The 21,354-nt window shown below is 61.5% G+C and overlaps 1 protein-coding gene and 1 pseudogene across 7 annotated transcripts in view; both read left to right on the top strand.

Annotated features, from left to right (window-relative positions):
• Positions 1-1,218: 1,218 nt before the first annotated feature.
• Positions 1,219-21,354, top strand: part of GPAA1 (glycosylphosphatidylinositol anchor attachment 1) — a 32,561-nt gene continuing 12,425 nt past the window's right edge. For 6 of the 7 annotated variants that reach the window (XR_016465395.1, XM_090138248.1, XM_090138249.1 and 3 more), the window contains exons 1-8: positions 1,219-1,346; positions 3,572-3,700; positions 6,143-6,316; positions 8,224-8,335; positions 11,548-11,695; positions 14,256-14,357; positions 16,059-16,255; positions 19,400-19,578. Coding sequence is in view for 5 of the 7 variants with exons in the window: in XM_090138248.1 (XP_089994374.1) it covers positions 1,279-1,346; positions 3,572-3,700; positions 6,143-6,316; positions 8,224-8,335; positions 11,548-11,695; positions 14,256-14,357; positions 16,059-16,255; positions 19,400-19,578 (1,109 nt within the window). In the remaining 2 variants the exon portion in view is untranslated. The remainder of the gene's footprint in view (positions 1,347-3,571; positions 3,701-6,142; positions 6,317-8,223; positions 8,336-11,547; positions 11,696-14,255; positions 14,358-16,058; positions 16,256-19,399; positions 19,579-21,354) is intronic. The other variant, XR_016465396.1, reaches the window with a different exon arrangement.
• LOC149918800 (uncharacterized) lies at positions 12,530-14,247 on the top strand (annotated as a pseudogene).

Genomic DNA, 21,354 nt, shown 5'->3' with positions numbered 1-21,354 from the left:
CCATAACAGCTCCATACAGACCCCATAACAGCTCCATACAGACCCCATACAGCTCCACCTGACCCCATACAGCTCCATACAGACCCCATACAGCTCCACCTGACCCCATACAGCTCCATACAGACCCCATACAGCTCCATACAGACCCCATACAGCTCCATACAGACCCCATACAGCTCCATACAGACCCCATAACAGCTCCATACAGACCCCATAACAGCTCCATACAGACCCCATACAGCTCCATACAGACCCCATACAGCTCCATACAGACCCCATAACAGCTGCACCTGACCCCACAGACCCCATAGGGATCCTATAACGACCCCATAACGGCCCCATGTGGATGTGGAGCGTTTGGCTGGGTTGAAAGGTCCTGGAAGGTCACAGGGATATGGGGTGGTGGGGTGAGGGGTCCTGGAAGGTCATCACTGAATGGCTTTTATTGGAAGGGTCCTGGAAGATCAATAAATGGGTTTGGTTGAAGGGTCCTGGAAGGTCATCACTAAACGGATTTTATTGGAAAGATCCTGGGAGGTCATCATTGAATAGGTTTTATTGGAAGGGTCCTGGAAGGTTGTCATAGAGAGGGTTGGGTCCCAAGGGTCCTGGAAGATCAATAAATGGTTTGGGCTGAAGGGTCCTGGAAGGTCACCATTGAGTGGGTTTTATTGGAAGGGTCCTGGAAGATCAATACGTGGGTTGGCCTTAAAGGTCCTGGAAGGGCAGCATTGAATGGGTTTTATTGGAAGGGTCCTGGAAGGTCAACGCAGAGTGGGTTGGGTTCCAAGGGTCCGGGAAGGTCAATAAATGTGTTGGGCTTAAAGGTCCTGGAAGGTAATCACTGAATGGGTTAATTGGGAGGGTCCTGGAAGATCAATAAATGGATTTGGTCGAAGGGTCCTGGAAGGTCATCACTGAATGGGTTGGGTTCCAAGGGTCCCAGAAGGTCAATAAATGGGTTCTGCTGAAGGGTCCTGGAAGGTCATCATTGAGTGGGTTTTATTGGGAGGGTCCTGGAAGGTCATCTCTGAATGGGTTTTATTGGAAGGGTCCTGGAAGATCAATAAGTGGGTTGGCCTTAAAGGTCCTGGAAGCTCATCACTGAATGGATCTTATTGGGAGGGTCCTGGAAGATCAGTAAACGCGTTGGGCCGAAGGGTCCTGGCAGGACAACGGGAGGAGGACGGCGGAGCGCCGCTCCACGCGGGCCCGCCCCGCCCCTCCGCCACATCCCCGCCCATTGGTGCGATCCTACCGGAAGTCCCGCCCCCGCGCATGCGCAGAGAGCTCCGCGGAGCGCCGGACCGAGCGGGCGGTTCCGGTCGGGAACGGAGTGAAAGCAGGTGGGGGCGGGGCGGGGCGGTGGGGCGGCTGTGGGGTCTGGGGGGGGGGTTATGGGGTCTGTGGGGTTGTGGGGTCTGTGGGCTTGTGGGATTATGGGGTCTGTGGGGTTGTGGGGTTATGGGGGTGTGAGGGTTATGGGGTGTGTGGGGTTATGGGGTCTGTGGGGTTGTGGGGCCTTTGAGGTTAAGGGGTGAGTGGGGTTGTGGGGTGTGTGGGGTTATGGGGTCCGTGGGGTTGTGGGGTCTGTGGGGTTATGGGGTGTGTGGGGTTGTGGGGTATGAGAGTTATGAGGTGTGGGGTGTGTGGGGTTATGGGGTCTGTGGGGTTATGGGATCTGTGGGGTTGTGGGGTCTGTGAGGGTTATGGGGTCTGTGGGGTTGTGGGGCCTTTGAGGTTATGGGGTGAGTGGGGTTGTGGGGTGTGTGGGGTTATGGGGTCTGTGAGGTTGTGGGGTGAGTGGGGTTATGGGGTGTGAGGGTTATGGGGTCTGTGGGGTTGTGGGGCCTTTGAGGTTATGGGGTGAATGGGGTTGTGGGGTGTGTGGGGTTATGGGGTGTGGGGCCTGTGGGGTTATGGGGTGTGTGGGATTGTGGGGTTTTTGAGGTTATGGGGTGTGTGGGGTTGTGGGGTGTGAGGGTTAATGGGGTCTTTGAGGTTATGGGGTCTTTGAGGTTATGGGGTCTGTGGGTATGGGGTCAGTGGGGTTATGAGGTGTGGGGTTATGGGGTCAGTGAGTATGGGGTGTGGGGTTATGGACTGTGTGGGGTTATGGGGTGTGTGGGGTTATGGGGTCAGTGGGGTTTTTGAGTTTGTGGGTATGGGGTCAGTGAGTATGGGGTGTGAGGGTTATGGGGTGTTTGGGGTTATGGGGTGTGTGGGTGTATGGGGTTGTGGGTATCGTGTCTGTAGGGTAGGTATGGGGACAGTGGGGTTATGGGGTGTGTGGGTGTGGAGTGAGTGGGTGTGGGGTCAGTGGGTGTGGGATCAATGGGTATGGGGTGTGGGGGTATGGGGTCAGTGGACATGGGGTGTGGGGGTTGGGGTGTGTGGGTTTATGGGGTCAGTTAGGTTATGGGGTGTGTGGGGTTATGGGGTCATTTAGGTTGTGGGGTATGTGGCTATGGGGTCTGTGGGGTTATGGGGTCGGTGGATATGGGGTGTGGGGGTATGGGGTCAGTGAGGCAGGTGTGGGTGTAGGGTCTGGGGGTTTGGGGTGTGGGGTGAGGGCAGATATGGGTGCTGTGGGGTGGTTGTGGGGTGAATGTGGGGGCTGTGGGGGCAGATATGGAGGCTGTGGGGTGGTTATGGGGCGGATATGGGGCTGTGGGGTGGTTATGGGGCGGATATGAGGGCTGTGATGCTGATATGGAGGCTGTGGGGCAGTTGGGGGGTGGTTATGGGGCAGTGGGGCAGTTGGGGGGCAGATATGGGGGCTGTGGGGGCAGATATGGGGCTGTGGGGTGGTTAGGGGGCAGATATGGGGGTTATGGGGTGGTTAGGGGGCGGGTATGGGGTTGTGGGGCAATTGGGGGGCAGATATGGGGCCTGCAGGGTGGTTATGGGGCAGATATGGGGCTATGGGGTGGTTATGGGGTGGATATGGGGTTGTGGGGCAGATATGGGGTTGTAGGGCAGATATGGGGTTGTGGGGTGGTTATGGGGCAGATAGGGGGTTGTGGGGCAGATATGGGGTTGTGGGGTGGTTATGGGGCAGATAGGGGGTTGTGGGACGGATATGGAGGCTATGGGGTGGTTATGGGGCGGATGTGGGGTTGTGGGGCAGACATGGGTGCTATGGGGTGGTTATGGGGCGGATATGGGGGCTGTGGGAGGCAGATATGGGGCTGTGGGGTGGTTATGGGGCGGATATGGGTTGTGGGGCAGATATGGGGGCTGTGAGGCAGTTATGGGGCGGATATGGGGCCTGCAGGATAGTTATAGGGCCAATATGGGGGCTGTGGGGTGGATATGGGGTAGATATGGGGGTTGTGGGGCAGTTGGGGGGGCAGATATGGGGCTGTGGGGTGGTTATGGGGAGGATATGGGGTTGTGGGGCAGACATGGGTGCTATGGAGTGGTTATGGGGCGGATAGGGGGTTGTGGGGCAGACATGGGGGCTGTGGGTTGGTTATGAGGTCTGTGGGGTGATGTGGGGCAGTTGGGGGGCTGAGCTGCCGTGGGTGTCACTTATGGGGCGCTGAGCTCCGCGTTCCCTCACTTGTAGGGCAGAGGGGTTCCCTGTGGGGCGGAGGAGCGCCGCGCGCCCCATAAGTGCCGCTATGGGGCTGCTGTCCGACCCGCAGTGCCGGCGCGTGCTGACCCGCATCCTGCAGCGCTTCAACGTGCCCCTATGGTGCGTCACCGCCCGTACGGCCCTATATGGCCCCATATGGCCCCACACTGCCCCATATATCCCTATATGGCCCCATATGGCCCCACACTGCCCCATGTATCCCTATATGGCCCCATATGGCCCCACGTGACCCTATATGGCACCTTGTGTCCCCATATGGCCCTATATGGCCCCATATGGCCCCACACTGCCCCATGTATCCCCATACAGCCCCATATGGCCCCATGGGGCCCTATATAGCACCTTGTGTCCCCATCCAGCCCTATATGGCCCCGTATGGCCCCATATGGCCCTATATAGCACCTTGTGTCCCCATCCGGCCCTATATGGCCCCGTATGGCCCCACACTGCCCCATATATCCCTATACGGCCCCATATGGTCCCACATGACCCTACATGGCACCTTATGTCTCCACACTGCCCCATATATCTCCATAAGGCCCCATGCGACACTATATGGCACCTTGTGTCCCCATACGGCCCTATATGCCCCCATATGTCCCTATATGCCCCCATATGGCCCCACATCACCCCATATGGCCCCATATGACCCCATGTGACCCTATATGCCCTCATATTTCCCCCCACTGCCCCATCCGGCCCCATAAATCCCCCATCCGTCCCCCATCCCTTCCCCATGCAGCCCCACACCCCGATGTGACCCACAAACCCCACAACCTCCCACCCCACAAACTTCAAACCCCCACCCCATAACCCCAAACCCCATAACCCCATACAGACCCCATAACCCCATATAGACCTGATACAGAACCCCATACAGACCCCATACAGACCCCATGACCCCATAAGTGACACCATGACCCCATAACCCCATAACCCCATAAGTGACCCCATAACCCCATACAGACCCCATACAACCCCATAACCCCATAACACCCCATACAGACCCCATAACCCCATACAGACCCCATACAGACCCCATAACCCCATAAGTGACCCCATGACCCCATAACCCCATTCAGACCACATGATCCCATACAGACCCCATGACCCCATAACCCCATACAGACCCCATAACCCCATGACTGCATAAGCCCATATAACCCCGTATAACCCCATATAACCCCATACTCTATAACTCCCCATAACCCCATACAGACCCCGTAACCCCATGACCCCATAAGTGACCCCATGACCCCATAACCCCCCCCGCCCTCCCTTAGCGCGCTGTGCTCCGTGGCCGGGAGTCGTGGTTCGCAGCGTTGCCCCCATCCCATATCGCCCCATAACCCCATCCAGACCCCATAACCCCATACAGACCCCATGACCCCCTAAGTGACCCCATAACCCCATGACCCCCTAAGTGACCCCATAACCCCATACAGACCCCATGACCCCATTAGTGACCCCATGACCCCATGACCCCGTGACCCCCTAAGTGACCCCATGACCCCATACAGACCCCATAACCCCCTAAGTGACTGCATAAGTCCATACAGACCCCATACAGACCCCATAATCCCATACAGACCCCATAATCCCATACAGACCCTATAACCCCATAACCCCAAATCTTATAGCCTCCCATAACCCTATAACCCCATGACCCCATTAGTGACCCCATGACCCCCTAAGTGACCCCATAACTCCATACAGACCCCATACAGACCCCATGACCCCATAAGTGACCCCATAACCCCATGACCCCATGACCCCCTAAGTGACCCCATAACTCCATACAGACCCCATACAGACCCCACAACCCCATACAGACCCCATAACCCCATAAGTGACCCCATGATCCCTTACAGACCCCATAACCCCATAAGTGACCCCATGACTCCATCCAGACCCCATAACCCCATACAGACCCCATAACCCCCTAAGTGACCCCATAAGTCCATACAGACCCCATACAGACCCCATAACCCCATACAGACCCCATAACCCCATAAGTGACCCCATAACCCCATGACCCCCTAAGTGACCCCATAACCCCATAAGTGACCCCATAACCCCATACAGACCCCATAACCCCATAAGTGACCCCATAACCCCATGACCCCATAACCCCATATAACCCCATGACCCCCCTAAGTGACTCTATAACCCCATGACCCCCTACGTGACCCCATAACCCCATACAGACCCCATAACCCCATAAGTGACCCCATGACCCCATGACCCCATAACCCCAAACCCCATAAGTGACCCCATAACCCCATACAGACCCCATAACCCCATACAGACCTCATGACCCCATAAGTGACCCCATAACCCCATACAGACCCCATAACCCCGTACAACCCCCTAAGTGACCCCGTGACCCCGTGACCCCACTTCCGCCCTTAGCGCGCTGTGCTCCGTGGCCGGGCTGTCGTGGTTCGCGGCGCTGCCCCCATCCCATATCGCCCCATAACCCCATAAGTGACCATGTGACCCCGTGACCCCGTGACCCCGCGACCCCACTTCCGCCCTTAGCGCGCTGTGCTACGTGGCCGGGCTGTCGTGGTTCGCGGCGCTGCCCCCGCTGGCCCCGCGCAGCGCCATGTCCGAGAACGCCATGGGCTCCACCATGGTGGACGAGCGCTTCCGCCACGGCGCCGCCGCCGCCGCCTTCGGCAGGGACTTCAGTGCGCAGCGGGACGCCGCGGGGTCAGCGGGGGGCGGGGCTACGGGGGGCGGGGCTATAGGGGGCGGGGCTATGGGGGTAAGGGGGGCGGGGCTATGGGGGGCGGGGTTATGGGTGTGGGGTTATGGGGGGCGGGGCTACGGGGGGCGGGGCTACGGGGGCGGGGCTACGGGGGCTATGGGGGCGGGGTTATGGGGAGGCGGGGTTATGGGGGGCGGGGTTATGGGGGCGGGGTTATGCGGGGCGGGGTTATGGGGGCGGGTATACGGGGGTTGAGGGGGGGTTATGGGGTGGGGGGGGCAATGGGGGGCTGTGGGCAATGGGGTGGGGGGGGTTATGGGGCGGGGTTGGGGGCGTTAGGGGGTGAGCTATGGGGTGGGGGGGCTGTGGGGAGGTGGGCTGTGGGGGGGGGTTATGGGTTAGGGGGTGAGGGGGGGGCAATGGGTTGGGGGGGTGTGGGGGGGTTATGGGGTGGGCTATGGGGTGGGGGGGCAATGGGGAGAGTGGGCTATGGGGTGGGGGGGTTGGGGGCCATAGGGGGGAGGGGCTGGGGGGGGCAATGGGGTGGGTGCGGGTTATGGGGTGGGGGTGGGGGGGGCTGAAGGGGTGGGGGGGGGTTATGGGGCAGGGGTAGGGGGGGACAATGGGGTGGGGGGGCTGTGGGGGGGGTTGGGTGGGGGGGGACAATGGGGTAGGGGGGGCTGAAGGGGTGGGGGGGGCAATGGGGTGGGGGGGGTTATGGGGTGGGGGGTGAGGGGGGGGGCTGTGGGGTGGGGTGGGCTATGGGGTGGGGGGAGCGATGGTGGGGGTGGGCTATGGGGGGGGGTGAGGGGGGGCTGTGGGGGGGTTATGGGGTGGGGGATGAGGGAGGAGCAGTGGGGGTTTGGGGGGCTATGGGGTGGTGGGGGCAATGGGGAGGGGCTATGGGGTGGGGGGGGTTGGGGGGCATAGGGGGGAAGGGGGTGGGGGGGGCAATGGGGTGGGGGTAGGGAGGGTTGGGGGGGTGGGCTGTGGGGTGGGGGGTTATGGGGTGGGGGGGCTGTGGGGGGGTGGGGGGGGCTTTGGGAGGCAATGGGGTGGGGGGGCGATGGGGGAGGCGGTCTATGGGGTGGGGGGTGAGGGAGGGGCAATGGGGTGAGGGGGCTGTGGGGGGATTATGGGGTGGGCTATGGGGTGGGGGGGGCTGTGGGGGTGGGGGGGGCAATGGGGTAGGGGGGTTATGGGGGGGGCGGTGGGGAGGGGCTGTGGGGGCGGTTATGGGGTGGGGGGGGGCAATGGGGTGGTGGGGCTGTGGGGGGGTTATGGGGTGGGCTATGGGGTGGGGGGGGCAATGGGGAGGGTGGGCTTTGGTGTGAGGGGGTTATGGGGTGGGGGGCTGAGGGGGAGGCAGTGGGGTGGGGGGGGATTGGGGTGGGGGGGGCTGGGGGGGTGACATTCTGTGGTGGTGGCTGCAGCCCTGGGGGGGGGGGGGGCATTTGGGTCCATTGCCAGCAATGCGGGGGGGTCCCGTACCCCACATCCCCCCCTGCGAATCCCCCCCCATATTTCCCCTCAACCCACCCCCCCTTTTTGCCCTACATCCCTCCCCCTTACCCCCCCTCACCCCCCCTCACCTCCCCTTTTTGCCCCCCCCCCCCCCCATAGGGGCATTCTGGGGTCGTGGCTGCAGCCCTGGGGGGGGCATTTGGGTCCATTGCCAGCAACGAGGGGGGGGCCCGTACCTCCCCCCCCCGACCCCCCCATTTATCCGCCCCCCCCCCAGCGGGATGCCGGTGCGGTGGCTGCAGCCCTGGGGGGAGGAGGGGGGCGTCTGCGTTCATTGCCAGCAATGGGTGATGGGGGGGCGGTGGAATCTGGGTCCACGGGCAGCATTGAGGGGGGGTCCCGTACCTCCCCCCCCCCGACCCCCCCCATTTATCCGCCCCCCCAGCGGGATGCCGGTGCGGTGGCTGCAGCGCACCATGTGGGCGCTGGGGCTGGAGGTTCACACGCAGCGCTTCGCCAGGACGCTGCCCTTCCCCGATGAGAGCAGGGAGAGATACGTGAGCGGGGGGGCAGCGCCGGGGGGGGGGAGAAGGGGGGGGACACTTCTATGGGGTGGTGATGGGGGGGGGGACACTGCTATGGGGTGGTGATATGGGGGGGCTCAGTGTTATGGGGTGGTGATGGGGGGGAGGGGGGGGCAGTGCTATGGGGTGGTGATGAGGGGGAGTTTTATGGGGGGGGCAGTTGGGGGGGGTCGGTCACTGTTATGGGGTGGTGATGGGGGGAGGGGGGGCAGTGCTATGGGGTGGTGATGGGGGGGGAGTTATGGGGGGGTAATTGGGGGGGTCACTGTTTTGGGGTGGTGATGAGGGGGGAATTATGGGGGGGGCAGTTGGGGGGGGTTGGTCACTGCTATGGGGTGGTGATGGGGGGGAGGGGGGGGCAGGGCTATGGGGTGGTGATGGGGGGGAGGGGGGGCAGTGCTATGAGGTGGTGATGGGAGGGCAGTGCTTTGGGGTGGTTATGGGGGGGTAATTGGGGGGGGTCACTGTTATGGGGTGGTGATGGGGGGGAGGGGAGGGCACTGTTATGGGGTGGTGATATGGGGGGGCACTGCTATGGGGTGGTGATGGGGGCAGTTATGGGGGGGTAATTGCGGGGGGTCACTGCTATGGGGTGGTGATGGGGGGGAGTTATGGGGTGGGAATATGGGGGGGCACTGCTATGGGGTGGTGATGGGGGGGGTTGAGGTATTGGGGGTGTAATTGGGGGGGTCACTGTTATGCGGTGGTGATGGGGGGGGAGATATGGGGGGGGCAGTTGTGGGGGTCACTGCTATGGGGTGGTGATGCGGGGGGATGTGGGGGGGTAATTGGGGGGCAGGAATGGGGGGGCATTGCTATGGGGTGGTAATTGGGGGGGCGTTACGGGGGTAATTTGGGGGGGATGGGGGAGGCATTGCAATGGGGTGGTGCTGGGGGGGCTGTTATGGGGAGGTAATGGGGGGGCATTGCTATGGGGCGGTAATTGGGGGGAATGGGGGGCGCAGCGCTATGGGGCGGTAATGGGGGGGTGTGGGGGGCAGCGCTATGGCGTGGTGAGGGGGGGTCACTGTGGGGCAGCCGTGGGTCACTATGGGGCAGCTATGGGGCAGGGATGGCCCACCTATGGGGCAGCTATGAGGCAGCGATGGGGCCCATCTATGGGGCGGCTATGGGGTGGCTATGGGGCAGGTATGGCCCACCTATGGGGCAGCTATGGGGCAGCGATGGGGCCCACCTATGGGGCAGCTATGGGGCCCATCTATGGGGCAGCTATCGGGCAGCTATGGGTCGCCTATTGGCCCAGCTATGGGGTGGCTATGGGGCAGCAATGGGGCAGCTATGGGGCACCTGTGGCCCACCTATGGCCCATCCATGGGTCACCTATGGCCCATCTATGGGGCAGCTTTGGCGCAGCTATGGCCCACCTATGGGGCAGCTATGGGGCCCATCTATGGGGCAGCTGTGGGACATCGATGGGGCAGGGATGGGCCATCTATGAGGCAGCTATGGGGCAGCTATAGGGCCCATCTATGGGGCAGCTATGGGGAGGCTATGCGGTAGGAATGACCCATCTATGGGGCATCTATGGGTCACCTATGGCCCACCTATGGGGCGGCTATGGGTCACCTATGGGGCACCTATGGGGCACCTATGGGGCAGCTATGGGTCACCTATGGCCCACCTATGGGGCAGCTATGGGGCGGCTATGGGGCAGCTATGGGTCACCTATGGGACGGTTATGGGGCAGGGATGGCCCACTTATGGGGCAGCTATGGGGCCCATCTATGGGGCAGCTATGGCCCACCTATGGGGCAGCTATGGGGCAGCTATGAGGCAGGGATGGCCCACCTATGGGGCAGCTATGGGTCTCCTATGGCCCATCCATGGCGCGGCTATGGGTCACCTATGGGGCAGCTATGGGGTGGCTATGGGGCAGGGATGGTTCACCTATGGCCCATCTATGGGGCAGCTATGGGTCACCTATGGGGCAGCTATGGGGCAGGGATGGCCCATCTATGGGTCACCTATGGGGCAGCTATGGGTCACCTATGGCCCATCTATGGGGCAGCTATGGGGCGGCTCTGGGTCTCCTATGGCCCACCTATGGGGCAGCTATGGGGCAGGGATGGCCCATCTATGGGTCACCTATGGGGCAGCTATGGGGCAGGGATGGCCCATCTATGGGGCGGCTATGGGGCAGCTATGGGGCAGGGATGGCCCATCTATGGGGCGGCTATGGGGCGGCTATGGGGCAGGGATGGCCCATCTATGGGTCACCTATGGGGCAGCTATGGGGCAGGGATGGCCCATCTATGGGGCGGCTATGGGGCAGCTATGGGGCAGGGATGGCCCATCTATGGGTCACCTATGGGGCAGCTATGGGGCAGGGATGGCCCATCTATGGGTCACCTATGGGGCAGCTATGGGGCAGGGATGGCCCATCTATGGGGCGGCTATGGGGCGGCTATGGGTCTCCTATGGCCCACCTATGGGGCAGCTATGGGGCAGCTATGGGGCAGCTATGGGGCAGGGATGGCCCATCTATGGGTCACCTATGGGGCAGGGATGGCCCATCTATGGGGCAGCTATGGGGTGGCTATGGCCCACCTATGGGGCAGCTATGGGGCAGCTATGGGGCAGGGATGGCCCATCTATGGGGCGGCTATGGGGCGGCTATGGGTCTCCTATGGCCCGTCTATGGTGCAGCTATGAGTGACCTATGGCCCATCTATGGGGCGGCTATGGTGCAGCTATGGGTCACCTATGGCCCATCTATGGGGCAGCTATGGGTCACCTATGGCCCATCTATGGGGCGGCTATGGGTCTCCTATGGCCCGTCTATGGGGCAGCTATGGGGCAGCTATGGGTCACCTGTGGGGCGGTTATGGGGCAGGGATGGCCCACCTATGGGGCAGCTATGGGGCAGGGATGGCCCATCTATGGGGCGGCTATGGGGCGGCTATGGGTCTCCTATGGCCCGTCTATGGGGCAGCTATGAGTCACCTATGGGGCAGCTATGGGGCGGCTATGGGGCGGCTATGGCCCACCTATGGCCCATCTATGGGTCACCTATGGGGCAGCTAGGGGTCACCTATGGCCCATCTATGGGGCAGCTATGGGGCGGCTATGGGGCGGCTATGGCCCACCTATGGCCCATCTATGGGGCGGCTGTGGGGCGGGCCGTGTCCCAGCCGCGCGGCGCCCCACATCCCGGCGTCCCGCAGGCGGTGCGCGGCACCAACGTGTTCGGCATCCTGCGCGCCCCCCGCGCCGCCCGCACGGAGGCGCTGTTGCTCAGCGCGCCCTGCTCCGCCCCGCCGCACAACGCGCACGCCGTCGGGCTGCTGCTGGCCCTCGCCGCCTACTTCCGGGGTGCGGCACCGCGCCGCCTCTGTCGGCGGGGTCACCGGGGTCACCGTGTCACCTCTGTCACCTCTGTGTCACCACCCCAGTGTCACCTGTGTCACCTGTGTCACCATCTCTGTGTCCCCCGTGTCACCTGTGTCCCCCGTGTCACCTGTGTCACTGTGTCACCTGTGTCACTGTCACCTCTGTCACCTCTGTCACCTGTCACCCGTGTCACCTGTGTCACCACCCCAGTGTCCCCTGTGTAACCACCTCTGTGTCACCTGTCACCTGTGTCACCATCTCTGTGTCCCCTGTGTCACCTCTGTCACCACCTCTGTGTTACCACCCCTGTGTCCCCTGTGTCACCTCTGTCACCTCTGTCACTGTGTCACCACCCCTGTGTCCCCTGTGTCACCACCTCTGTGTCACCACCCTTGTGTCACCCGTGTCACCTCTGTCACCTGTGTCCCCTGTGTCCCCCGTGTCACCTGTGTCACCACCCCAGTGTCCCCTGTGTCACCTATGTCACCTGTGTCACCATCCCTGTGTCACTACCCCTGTGTCCCCTGTGTCACCTGTGTCACCACTCCAGTGTCACCTGTGCCACCACCCCTGTGTCACCACCCCTGTGTCCCCTGTGTCACCCATGTCACCCGTGTCACCTCTGTCACCTGTGTCACCACCCCAGTGTCACCACCCCTGTGTCCCCTGTGTCCCCTGTGTCACCTGTGTCACCACCCCTGCATTACCACCCCAGTGTCACCACCCCTGTGTCACCACCCGTGTGTCACCTATGTCACCTGTGTCACCTGTGTCACCACCCCTGTATTACCACCCCAGTGTCACCTGTGTCACCTGTGTCCCCTGTGTCACCACCCCAGTGTCACCACTCCTGTGTCACCTGTGTCACTTGTGTCACCGCCCCAGTGTCACCACCCCAGTGTCACCACCCCTGTCTCCCCAATGACCCCAGTGTCCCCAAAGTCCCAAATGGCCCCAATGTCCCCAATGACTCCAATGTCCCCAGTGTCCACAATGTCCCCAGTGACCCCAATGACCGCATTGTCCCCAGTGTCACCACTGTCCCCAGTGTCCCCAGTGACCCCAGTGTTCCCAATGACCCCAATGTCCCCAAAGTCCCCAATGTCCCCAATGTCCCCACGTCCCCAATGTCCCCAAGCCCCCAATGTCCCCCCAAGTCCCCAATGTCCCCACGTCCCCAGTGTCCCCATGTCCCCAATGTCCCCCATGTCCTCCCCACGTCCTTAATGTCCCCAATGTCCCCAACGTCCCCCCCAAGTCCCCAACATCCCCAATGTCCCCCCCATGTCCCCAATATCCCCTCCACGTCCCCAACGTCCCCAGTGTCCCCTCCATGTCCCCAATGTCCCCAATGTCTCCCCTGCGTCCCCAATGTCCTCACATCCCCAGTGTCCCCAATGTCCCCCAGTGTCCCCAATGTCCCCACGTCCCCAACGTCCCCCAGTGTCCCCCCCATGTCCCCAATGTCCCCAGTGTCTCCCCCACATCCCCAATGTCCCCCCCAAGTCCCCAACGTCCCCCCCATGTCCCCAATGTCCCCCTCAAGTCCTCACTGTCCCCCCCATGTCCCCAATGTCCCCACGTCCCCAATGTTCCCCCCAAGTCCCCAATGTCCTCCCCACGTCCCCAATATTCCCCCAATGTCCCCAACGTCCCCCCCACGTCCTCAATGTCCCCAATGTCCCCACATCCCCAATGTCCCCACATCCCCAATGTCCCCATGTCCCCATGTCCCCAATGTCCTCCCCACGTCCTCAATGTCCCCAACGTCCCTCCCAAGTCCCCAATGTCCCCAATGTCCCCCCATGTCCCCACTGTCCCCTCCACGTCCCCAACCTTCCCAGTGTCCCCCCCATGTCCCCAAAGTCCCTATGTCCCCGATGTCCCCACATCCCCAACGTCCCCAATGTCCCCAATGTCCCCCTCAAGTCCTCACTCTCCCCCTCACATCCCCAATGTCCCCATTGTCCCCAATGTCCCCCCACATCCCCAATGTCCCCAACATCCCCCCAAGTCCCCACATCCCCACTGTCCCCACGTCCCCAGTGTCCCTACACCCCCAATGTCCCCCACACCCCCAATACCCCCCGCGTCCCCAGTGTCCCCGTTGTCCCCCCAAGTCCCGAGTGTCCCCCCCACATCCCCAATGTCCCCCTCAAGTCCCCCCCAAGTCCTCAACGTCCCCACTGTCCCCATGTCCCCAATGTCCCCACACCCCCAATGTCCCCCACACCCCCAATACCCCCTGCGTCCCCAATGTCCCTGTTGTCCCCAATGTCCCCCCACATCCCCAATGTCCCCAGCATCCCCCCCAAGTCCCCACATCCCCAATGTCCCCAATGTCCCCCCATATCCCCAATGTCCCCAACATCCCCCCAAGTCCCCACATCCCCAATGTCCCCGTTGTCCCCAATGTCCCCAATGTCCCCCCAAGTCCCCACATCCCCAGTGTCCCTACACCCCCAATGTCCCCCACACCCCCAATACCCCCCGCGTCCCCAGAGTCCCCGTTGTCCCCAATGTCCCCGCTGTCCCCCCACAGAGCAGATCTACTGGGCCAAGGACCTCATCTTCCTGGTGAACGAACACGACGTGCTGGGCATGGAGGCCTGGCTGGAGGCGTACCATGACTGCAACCGCTCCGGTCAGCCGGGGGGGATGTGGGGGGACACGGGGACAGCGGGGGGACACAGGGACAGCGGGGGGACGTGGGGACAGCGGGGGGACATGGGGGGTGTGGGGGCATGGGGACAGCATGGGGATGTGGGGACATGGGGGGTGTGGGGGCATGGGGACAGCATGGGGACATGGGGACAGCGGGGGGACATGGGGGGTGTGGGGACAGCAGGGGGACATGGGGACAGCGGGGGGACATGGGGGGTGTGGGGACAGCAGGGGGACATGGGGACAGCGGGGGGACATGGGGACAGCATGGGGACATGGGGACAGCGGGGGGTGTGGGGACATGGGGATTGTGGGGACAGTGGAGGGACATGGGGACATGGGGGGGTGTGGGGACATGGGGATTGTGGGGACAGTGGAGGGACATGGGGACATGGGGGGGTGTGGGGACATGGGGACAGCAGGTGGACACGGGAGGGTGGGGGGGTGGAGGGACGTGGGGACAGCGGGGGGACATGGGGGGTGTGGGGACATGGGGACAGCAGGTGGACACGGGAGGGTGGGGGGGTGGAGGGACATGGGGACAGTGGGGGGACATGGGGACAGCTGGGGGTGTGGGGACATGGGGACAGCATGGGGACATGGGGGGTGTGGGGACATGGGGACAGCGGGGGGACATGGGGGTGTGGGGACATGGGGGGTGTGGGGACGGCGGGGGGACATGGGGACATGGGGGGTGTGGGGACATGGGGACAGCATGGGGACATGGGGAAGTGGAGGGATGTGGGGACATGGAGGGTGTGGGGACATGGGGACAGCGGGGGGACATGGGGGATGTGGGGACATGGGGACAGCATGGGGACAGCATGGGGAACAGTGAGGTCTGTGGGGACAGCAGGGGGACATGGGGGGTGGGGGGGGTGGGGGGACATGGGGACAGTGGGGGTGTGTGGGGACATGGGGACAGCAGGAGGTGTGGGGATACCAGGGGGACACGGGGATGGCATGGGGACATGGGGTCACCAGGGAATGTGGGGACAGCGTGGGGACATGAGACACTGGGACATGGGATGGGGACATGGGATGGGGACATGGGGTGGGAACATGGGGATATGGGGACATGGGGATATGGGGACATGGGGACAGCACTGGGAACATGGGATGGGGACATGGGGACACCATAGGGACATGGGATGGGGACATGCGATGGGGACATGGAGGGGACATGAGTGGGAACATGGGATAAGGACATGGATGGGACATGGGGTGGGGACATGGGGTGGGGACATGGAGGGAACATGGGGTGGGGACATGGGGTGGGGACATGGGGTGGGGACATGGTGGGGACATGGAGAGGACATGGAGGGGACATGGAGGGGACATGGGATGGGGATTTGGGGACATGGGGACATGGGGACACCATAGGGACATGGGATGGGAACATGAGTGGGAATATGGGATGAGGACATGGATGGGATATGGGATGGGGACATGGGGTGGGAACATGGGGACACCACTGGGACATGGGATGGGAACATGGGATGGGAACATGGAGGGGACATGGGATGGGGACATGGGGTGGGGACATGGTGGGGACATGGGGACACCGCCGAAACATGGGATGGGAAGACGGGCTGGGAACGTGTGCTGGGGCCATGGGATGGGAACATGGGATCCGACGTCCCGCGTTTGCACACGCGTGTGACACGCCACGTCACGGCAGCCACGCAGTGGTCGGGCGCCATGGGCCGCGCCGGGGCCATCCAGGCCGCCGTGGCCTTGGAGCTGAGCAGCGACGTGGTGACCAGCGTGGACGTGGTGCTGGAGGGGCTGAACGGGCAGCTGCCCAACATGGATCTGCTCAGCCTCTTCCACGCGTGCTGCCAGAAGGCGGGCATGATCTGCACCGTCCAGGGCAAGGTGGGGCCGGACACGCGTGTGGCGGGGGGGAGGGGGAAGGGGGGGTTGTGGGGGGTGACACGTGTCTGTGGGGTGTGACGGGTGTTGGTCATGTCTGACACGTGTCTGTGGGGGGTGACACGTGTCTGTGGGGTGTGACAGGTGTTGGTCATGTCTGACACGTGTCTGTGGGGGGTGACACGTGTCTGTGGGGTGTGACACGTGTTTGTCATGTCTGACACGTGTTTGTGGGGTGTGACACATGTCTGTGGGGTGTGACATGTGCTTGTGGGGTGTGACACATGTTTGTGCGGTGTGATGTGTGTTTGTGGGGTGTGACGTGTGTTTTGTGGGGTGTGACACGTGTCTGTGGGGTGTGACGTGTGTTTGTGGGGTGTGACATGTGTTTGTCATGTCTGACACGTGTTTGTGGGGTCTGACACGTGTTTGTGGGGTGTGACACGTGTTTGTCATGTCTGAAACATGTTTGTGGGGTGTGACACGTGTTTGTCATGTCTGACAGATGTTTGTGGGCTGTGACGTGTGCTTGTGGGGTGTGAGACGTGTCTGTGGGGTGTGACGTGTGCTTGTGGGTTCTGACACGTGTTTGTGGGGTGTTACACGTTTGTGGGGTGTGACGTGTGTTTGTGGGGTGTAACACGTGTCTGTGGGGTGTGATGTGTGTTTCTGGGGTCTGACACGTGTTTGTCATGTCTGACCTGTGTTTGTGGGGTCTGACACGAGTTTGTGGGATGTGACACGTGTCTGTGGGGTGTAAGGTGTGCTTGTGGGGTCTGACACATGTCTGTGGGGTGTAACACATGTTTGTGGGGTGTGACGTGTGTTTGTGGGGTCTGACATGTGTTTGTCATGTCTGAAACATGTTTGTGGGGTGTGACACGTGCTTGTGGGGTGTGACACATGTCTGTGCGGTGTGACGTGTGCTTGTGGGGTGTGACACGTGTCTGAGGGGTGTGATACGTGTCTGTGGGGTGTGACGTGTGTTTGTGCGGTCTGTCACGTGTTTATCATGTCTGAAACATGTTTGTGGTGTCTGACATGTGCTTGTGGGACCTGACACATGTTTGTCATGTCTGACCTGTGTTTGTGCGGTCTGACACGTGTTTGTGGGATCTGTGACATGTGTTTGTGGGGTCTGACACGTGTGTCATGTCTGAAACGTGTTTGTGGTGTCTGACATGTGTTTGTGGGACCTGACACGTGTTTGTGGTGTCTGACTTTTTTGGGGGGGTCTGACACATGTTTGTGGGGTGTAACACGTGTCTGTGGGGTGTGACGTGTGTTTGTGGGGTCTGACACGTGTTTGTCATGTCTGACACATGTTTGTGGGGTCTGACATGTGTATGTCATGTCTGACACGTGTTTGTGGTGGGACCCATTCCATGTCTTTAAGACCTTTCAGGACTCTTTCAGTGCGAGTCTTCCATAGCACTGTGATCTTCCAGGACCTTCCAACCCCTTCCATGCCTCCAAGAATTGCAAGGACCCTTCAACCCAACCATCCTGTGTCTCTGTGACCTTCCAGGACCCTTCCAACCCCTTCCCTTGCCTCCAGGACCTTTCAGGACCCTTCCAACCCAACCATCTCATACCTCCATGACCTTCCAAGACCCTTCCAACCCATGCCTTGTCTCTAAGTCCTTTCAGAACCCTTTCAACCCAACTGTCCCATGCCTCTCTGACCTTCCAGGACCCTTCCAACTCAATCCATTTCTCTGTGCCATCTCAGAACCCTTCCAACCCAACCATCCCATGCTCTAAGACCTTCCGGGACCCTTCCAACCCAACCATCTCATGCTCCTATGACCTTCCAAGACCCTTCCATCCCATTTGATGTCTCTTAAGACCTTCCAGGACTCTTCCAACCCAACCATCTCATGCTCCTATGACCTTCCAGGACCCTTCCAACCCATCCCATGTCTCTGTGCCCTCTCAGAACCCTTCCAACCCAACCATCCCATGCTTCTTTGTCCTTCCATGACTCTTCCAATGCATCCCATGCCTCCGTGACCTTCCAGGACCCTCCCAACCCATTCCATGTCTCCATGCCCTTTCAAGACCTTTCCAACCCAACCATTCCTTGTCTCTATGACCTTTCCAACCCATCCCATGCCTTTGTGTCCTTCCAGGACCCTCCCAACCCATTCCAACCCCCTCCCACCCCACTCCTGCGGCTCTTAAAGGGCCCGCGCCCCCCTTGCAGCCCCTGACTTGTGTCCCCCCCTTGTCCCCCCCAGCTGCAGCGGCCGGACTCGGGCTCGGGGCTGCAGACGCTGCTGCTGATGGTGCTGCACCTGGAGTTCCATCCATGGCTGTGTCAGCTGCAAGGACCTTTCCAACCCATCCCATGTCTCTGTGCCCTCTCAGAACCCTTCCAACCCAGCCATCTCATGCTCCTATGACCTTCCAGGACCCTCCCAACCCACTCCATGTCTCGGAGATCTATCAAGACTCTTTCAGCCCAACCATCCCATGTCTCTGTGACCTTCCAGGACCCTCCCAACCCATCTTCTATTTCTAAGACCTTCCAGGACCCTCCCAACCCATTCCAACCCCCTCCCACCCCACTCCTGCAGCTCTTAAAGGGCCCGCGCCCCCCTTGCAGCCCCTGACTCGTGTCCCCCCCTTGCCCCCCCAGCTGCAGCGGCCGGACTCGGGCTCGGGGCTGCAGACGCTGCTGCTGATGGTGCTGCACCAGGCGTTCCATCCCATGTCTCTGTGATCTTCCAGGACCCTTCCCACCCATTCCTTGTCTCTGTGTCCTCTCAGGACCCTTCCAATCCAACTACTTCACGCTCCTATGACCTTCCAGGACCCTCCCAACCGACTCCATGTCTCGGAGATCTATCAAGACTCTTCCAGCCCAACCATCCCATGTCTCTGTGACCTTCCAGGACCCTCCCAACCCATCCCATGTCTCTAAGACCTTTTAGGACCCTTCCAACCCAACCATCTCATTCTCCTATGACCTTCCAGCACCCTTCCAACCCATTCCATGTCTCCATGCCCTTTCAAGACCTTTCCAGCCCAACCATCCCATGCCTTTGTGTCCTTCCAGGACCCTCCCACCCCACTCCTGCGGCTCTTAAAGGGCCCGCGCCCCCCTTGCAGCCCCTGACTCGTGTCCCCCCCTTGCCCCCCCAGCTGCAGCGGCCGGACTCGGGCTCGGGGCTGCAGACGCTGCTGCTGATGGTGCTGCACCAGGCCGCGGGCCGCGCTCGGGGCGACCACTCCCTGTTCCTGCGGTACCGCATCGACGCCGTCACCGTCAGGGGCATCAACAGCTTCCGGCAGCACAAACACGACCTCAGCACCATGGGGAGGTGACGGGGGATATGGGGTGGGGGGGGGTTGGGATGGGTGTGGGGTGGGATGTGGGGTGGGATTTGGGGTGGGATGGATGTGGGGGGGGATATTGGGGTGGGATGTGGGGCGGGATGGGGGATATGGGGTGGGGTGGGATGGGGGGGGTGGGATGGGATGTGGGGTATAGGATGGATGTGAGGTGGGATATTGGGGTGGGATGTGGGGTGGGATGGGGCGTGCGGGGGTGTGGGGTGGGATTTGGGGGGTGGGATGGATGTGGGGGGGGATATTGGGGTGGGATGTGGGGTATGGGGTGGATGCAGGGGGGGATATTGGGGTGGGATGTGGGGTGGGATGGGGGATATGGGGTGGGGTGGGATGGGGGGTGGGATGTAGTGGCTGGGATATGGGGTGGGATTTAGGGGGTGGGATGGGATGTGGGGTATAGGATGGATGTGGGGTGGGATGGGGGGTGTGGGGTGGGATTTGGGGGGTGGGATGGGATGTGGGGTATAGGATGGATGTGGGGTGGGATATTGGAGTGGGATGGGGGGTGTGGGGTGGGATCTGGGGGGTGGGATGGATGTGGGGGGGATATTGGGGTGGGATGTGGGATGTGGGGTGGGATGGGGGATATGGGGTGGGGTGGGATGGGGGGTGGGATGTGGGGGCTGGGATATGGGGTGGGATTTGGGGGGTGGGATGGGATGTGGGATATAGGATGGATGTGGGGTGGGATGGGGGGTGTGGGGTGGGATTTGGGGGGTGGGATGGATGTGGGGGGGTATTGGGGTGGGATATGGGGTAGGATGGGGGATATGGGGTGTGGGGTGTGGGATGGGGGGTGGTATGGGATATTGGGGAGGGATGGGGACTGGGGGTGTGGGATGTGGGGTGTGGGGTATGGGGTGGATTTGGGGTGGGATGTGGGGTGTGGGGTGTGGGTGGGATGTGGGGGGTGGGATATGGGGTGGGATGTAGGGTATGGGGTGGGGTGTGGGCTGTGGGATGGATGTTGGGGGGGATATCGGGGTGGGATGGGGGGGGTGTGGGGTGGGATGTGGGGGGGCTGTAGGGCAGGGCTGTGTGTGGGGCAGGGTTGGGTTGTGGGGCCAGGCTGAGGGCTGTGTGGGTGCTGCTATGGGGTTTTGGGGTCTATAGGGTCCCATAGGGTCCCATAGAGCCCCACAGACCACCATTGGGTGTTGGAGGGCAGGGCTGCAGGGCTCTGCTATGGGGTTTTGGGTCCTATAGGATTTCACAGACCCCGCTATGCCCCACAGAGCCCCATTGAGCCACATAAAGCCCCATAATGCCCCATAGAGCCCCATAGAGCCCCATAAAAGCCCGTAGGATGTTGTGGCAGGGCTGTGGGGCTTTAGGGCTCCTCTATGGGGCTGGGGGTTCCGGCGGGTCCCATAGAGCCCCATAGAATCCCATAGATCCCATAGATCCCAATAGAGCCCCATAGGATGTTGGGGCAGGGCTGTGGGGCTGTAGGGCTCCTCTATGGGGCTGGGGGTCCCAGTGGGTCCCATAGAGCCCCATAGAATCCCATAGAGCCCCATAGATCCCATAGAGCCCCATAGATCCCATAGAATCCCATAGAGCCCCATAGATCCCATAGAGCCCCATCGAGCCCCATAGAGCCCCATAGAATCCCATAGATCCCCATAGATCCCCATAGAAGCCCATAGATCCCCATAGAGCCCCATATAATCCCATAGAGCCCCATAGAGCCCCATACATCCCCATAGAAGCCCATAGAGCCCCATAGAGCCCCATAGAATCCC

This window comes from Phasianus colchicus, chromosome 3, assembly GCF_987193195.1.
Source record: "Phasianus colchicus chromosome 3, bPhaCol1.hap1.1, whole genome shotgun sequence".
Lineage (NCBI taxonomy): Eukaryota > Metazoa > Chordata > Aves > Galliformes > Phasianidae > Phasianus > Phasianus colchicus.
This window is presented reverse-complemented; position numbering and strand designations above follow the sequence as displayed.